This window comes from Vigna angularis, chromosome 1 (genome assembly GCF_016808095.1).
Source record: "Vigna angularis cultivar LongXiaoDou No.4 chromosome 1, ASM1680809v1, whole genome shotgun sequence".
Lineage (NCBI taxonomy): Eukaryota > Viridiplantae > Streptophyta > Magnoliopsida > Fabales > Fabaceae > Vigna > Vigna angularis.
The window spans coordinates 34,667,353-34,670,777 of record NC_068970.1 but is presented as its reverse complement, the minus strand read 5'-3'; the positions used below and the strand labels follow the sequence as shown (position 1 = coordinate 34,670,777).

The 3,425-nt window shown below is 37.8% G+C and overlaps 1 protein-coding gene across 1 annotated transcript; it reads right to left on the bottom strand.

Annotated features, from left to right (window-relative positions):
• Window positions 1–986: 986 nt before the first annotated feature.
• LOC108321423 (glycosyltransferase family 92 protein RCOM_0530710) lies at window positions 987–2,998 on the bottom strand. Its single transcript, XM_017553169.2, has one exon. The coding sequence runs from the start codon at window positions 2,815–2,817 to the stop codon at window positions 1,213–1,215; it is 1,605 nt and encodes a 534-aa protein (XP_017408658.2). The 5' UTR covers window positions 2,818–2,998; the 3' UTR covers window positions 987–1,212.
• Between the last annotated feature and the right edge of the window lie 427 nt (window positions 2,999–3,425).

Genomic DNA, 3,425 nt, shown 5'->3' with positions numbered 1-3,425 from the left:
CATTTAACTTAATTTTTAAATATTAATTGATGTTTTAAATTAGTATTTTATATCAAATAATATAAATATTTCGAACATCAACTATATTATTTTAAAAAAAATATATTAATACCACTAAATAAAAGAATTACATTAATTTATTTTTAAAATTTAATAAATAGATTATATCAAAATTTAAAATAAAAACAAAGTATAATTTCACAAAAAATTAGAGTATTCGTATACCACGGCTGCTGCAATGTAAGGTTAGCACTGAGTAGCCTTTTCGTTTCCAAGGGCCAATTTGTAGGTCCCTCACAGACACGTCTTCCAAATAGACATACATCATCTGACGCTACTGAAAGACATGCTGGATATGTTTAAAATTGAAAATAAAATAAAATAATATTGATTAGCTAGTAAAAAAAATGGAACCCCATCTAGCCTGCTGAGTTAAATGATAAATGGATTGAGTTATTTGTTCATTTAATTATATTTTTTTTAAAAAAAAAATTTAACTTAAATTTAAATAAATTTTACTCTAAAACAGGTTAAATTTCAAAGGTAATTAAAAAAAACATATAACTTAAATATAATCCAAAAATAAACTTAAAAAACTAATATTAATAACTTTTGTGTTTTTGATTAAAGTATTAAATTGATAAATTTATAATATTTTACTATGTTGAAACATTTTTTTTCTTTATTTCTATTTACAATACAATAAAAAAAGATGTTAACAATATAAAATAATTAATTTTTTTGATTCAATAATGAAAGAATGATTTTTTATATTTTTTAGAAATAAAATAAAATAAATAATATGAAATAAATATAAAAAACATGAACGTATGAAAACATGATTCCTCCTTTTTCCTTTATATATACACAACCATAACCGTACAATTCCTACAAGGCTGCTTCATATATGAAAATTATGTACAAGTCAGGTTTTATAAGCTCCGTGAGCGTATTTCATATATATAAATTCATTTAAAAAATTGCAGTGATTGGAGAGTTTTCCAATAAACATGAGATTACAAAAGTACAATAGGTGAGTGTCTATGGTATAACTGAATTCCTCATCCTATACCAAACTAATCTTTGTATATTTTTTGTTTGCTGCATCCAGAAGATGGAGTTCACAAAGTGGTTATCCACTAATCTAATCTTATATTCCACGTGTCATGATCCTGTAACAATAATTAAGTAAGAAGAAAATATGTGTAGAGACTACGGAGAAGGGGTTTCCCAGGGCAAGAATCCTGTTTGGGGATGAGAAAAATTAGAGAGTAGAAAGTCCCTGAGACGAGTGTCCCAAACCTCACAAAATCTGAACCCCCAATCACCTGGTTCAATTGGTTGGGTTCCAAGTCCAGGGACTCTGTCCTTCGATCCAATGTTCACTTCCTCCTTCCAATCCACCACATACGTAGCAACCCTTCTCAAGAACTTAGCCTTAAACGTCTCCCACACTTGGTACTTATAGTGATTTATAACCGCAACAGACAGAGGAACGTTTATGGCTTCAAACCCTTCCCTCACCTCAAAATGATGCACCACATTCAGAAGACTAACATCGACCAAATCAGGCCGTACAATTGACTTGTGCCTTTCGGGAGTCCTAAGCCGGCAGGTGTACCCTACTCCCACTCCTCTGTTAGGGTGCGTCGTTAATCCGGAAGGACCGAAATTATGACACCCTGTCCTAATCTCCGCAACCGAGTTCCAAGACGAGAAATTTCCCACCATTGATCTCAGACCATTCCGTCGCATATCCTTCAAGTAGAAAAACTCATCCACGTCGAAGAACCCCACCCACTTGCATTGCTCTTTCGCCCTCACCACACAATGAGAAAACCCTGCTTCTTGGCTTTTAACCCAAGGCCATGTCACTCTGCTGATATCGTAACCTTTTTCCTCAAGCTCTCTTACCACCTCATCGATCTCATCGTCACTGTTGTTGTCGTAAATGAACCACCGCTCCACGCCCAGCCACGCGTGGTACATAACCCACTCGCGCATCGCACGTGCCTGGTTCCACACCATCGTGCACGCGCACAGTTCCAACATCTTCTCCTTCACTCCGCCCGTTTTCTCACACCCGCCTATTCTCGCCACGGAGGGTATGACACCCTCGCCCCGCACGTGACTCACGCTCACGCTTATTCCTCGACCCTTCTCGGGGCTGTTCCGAATACTCTGCGGCAACGCGCACCGCACGACTTCCTGAGCCGCCGAGACCGCGTTCGTGGTTAACAAAAACGCGCCGTTTGGAAGCCCGAAGTGGCACCGGAACAAGGTCGCGTCGGAAACCCTGTGGGGACGGAGGTTTAGCCCTTTGGCGAACACCACCACGGTGTCGTTGTCGAGAAGGGCCTCGTACACTAACTTGTCCCAATTGTGAGGCGTGGCTCTCAGCGGGAGGTGGTGGTCCATGCCGCGCCATGTCAAATCGACGGCGGAGAAATTTGTAGGGGGAAGCGGACAGCGCGCTATGGAGCGGAATTGATCGTAGCGGTCGGTGGAGAGAAGGGGGAGCAGAAGCGGATTGGGTGAGGCGTTGAGGAAGTAGACGCAGTGGAGTAGGTGAGAAGGGATGGTTTTGGTGTTGGAGAGCGTGAGAAGGAGGTGATCGGGGAAGAGAATACGGTGGTGGACGTGGAGGGGTGTGGGGAGGGTGAGAGTGGATGAAGGAAGGGAGGGGTGAGAGTAAAAGGAGTGGTGTGAAGAGCAGAAGAAGAAGATGAAGAGGAAGAAGGAGAAGTATAGAAAAATTGATTTTTGCGGCAGCTTGTGTTTCCTCTTACGGGGTTGTTCTGGTGATGATGAATCCATTAGGGTAGAAGATTGTTAAAGGTGTGAATTTTGTGGAGAAGAGAATGCTGCAGAAGAGAGAATAAGAGAAAAGAAGGAATACATGCATGTGTTCTCCTCCACTATTCCCTCACCATAAAACAAATTAAATTGATTCAATGAACGTCTTCTCCACTACTCTCTTTCACAGAGGAGATAATGGCTGCAAATTCCTCTTTTTGGTAAGAACTATATTTCAATATTTTCTGTTAAAATACCTTTTACCTGTAATTATGATTTTTCTTTTTCAACGAATAATACTATTTTTCTTTTTAAATTTGCAAAAACTAATCTCCAATATCCACGCCATCATTATTTTATTCCCAAAATATTCTTTATTATGGGTAATATTTTAGTCATTCATTAAATCACGCAATTGTTTCCTCAAATAAAGAAGGTAATTGAAATCATTATTTGAAAATATTTTATATTTATTTGGTTCTATAGATAATAGCTGTGGTGTTGCTTTATCTTGTTTGAATTAGAATCAAAGTTTTATTTTAGATACTTATAATACGAACTTTTCATTATCTACATTATCACGTGAAAACTCAATTTTACTTTAAAAAATATAGAAAATACGTAACAAA

Bases quoted from the DNA above. Each gene is read 5' to 3' on its own strand.
- LOC108321423 (XM_017553169.2), bottom strand. From the start codon at position 2,817: ATGGATTCATCATCACCAGAACAACCCCGTAAGAGGAAACACAAGCTG.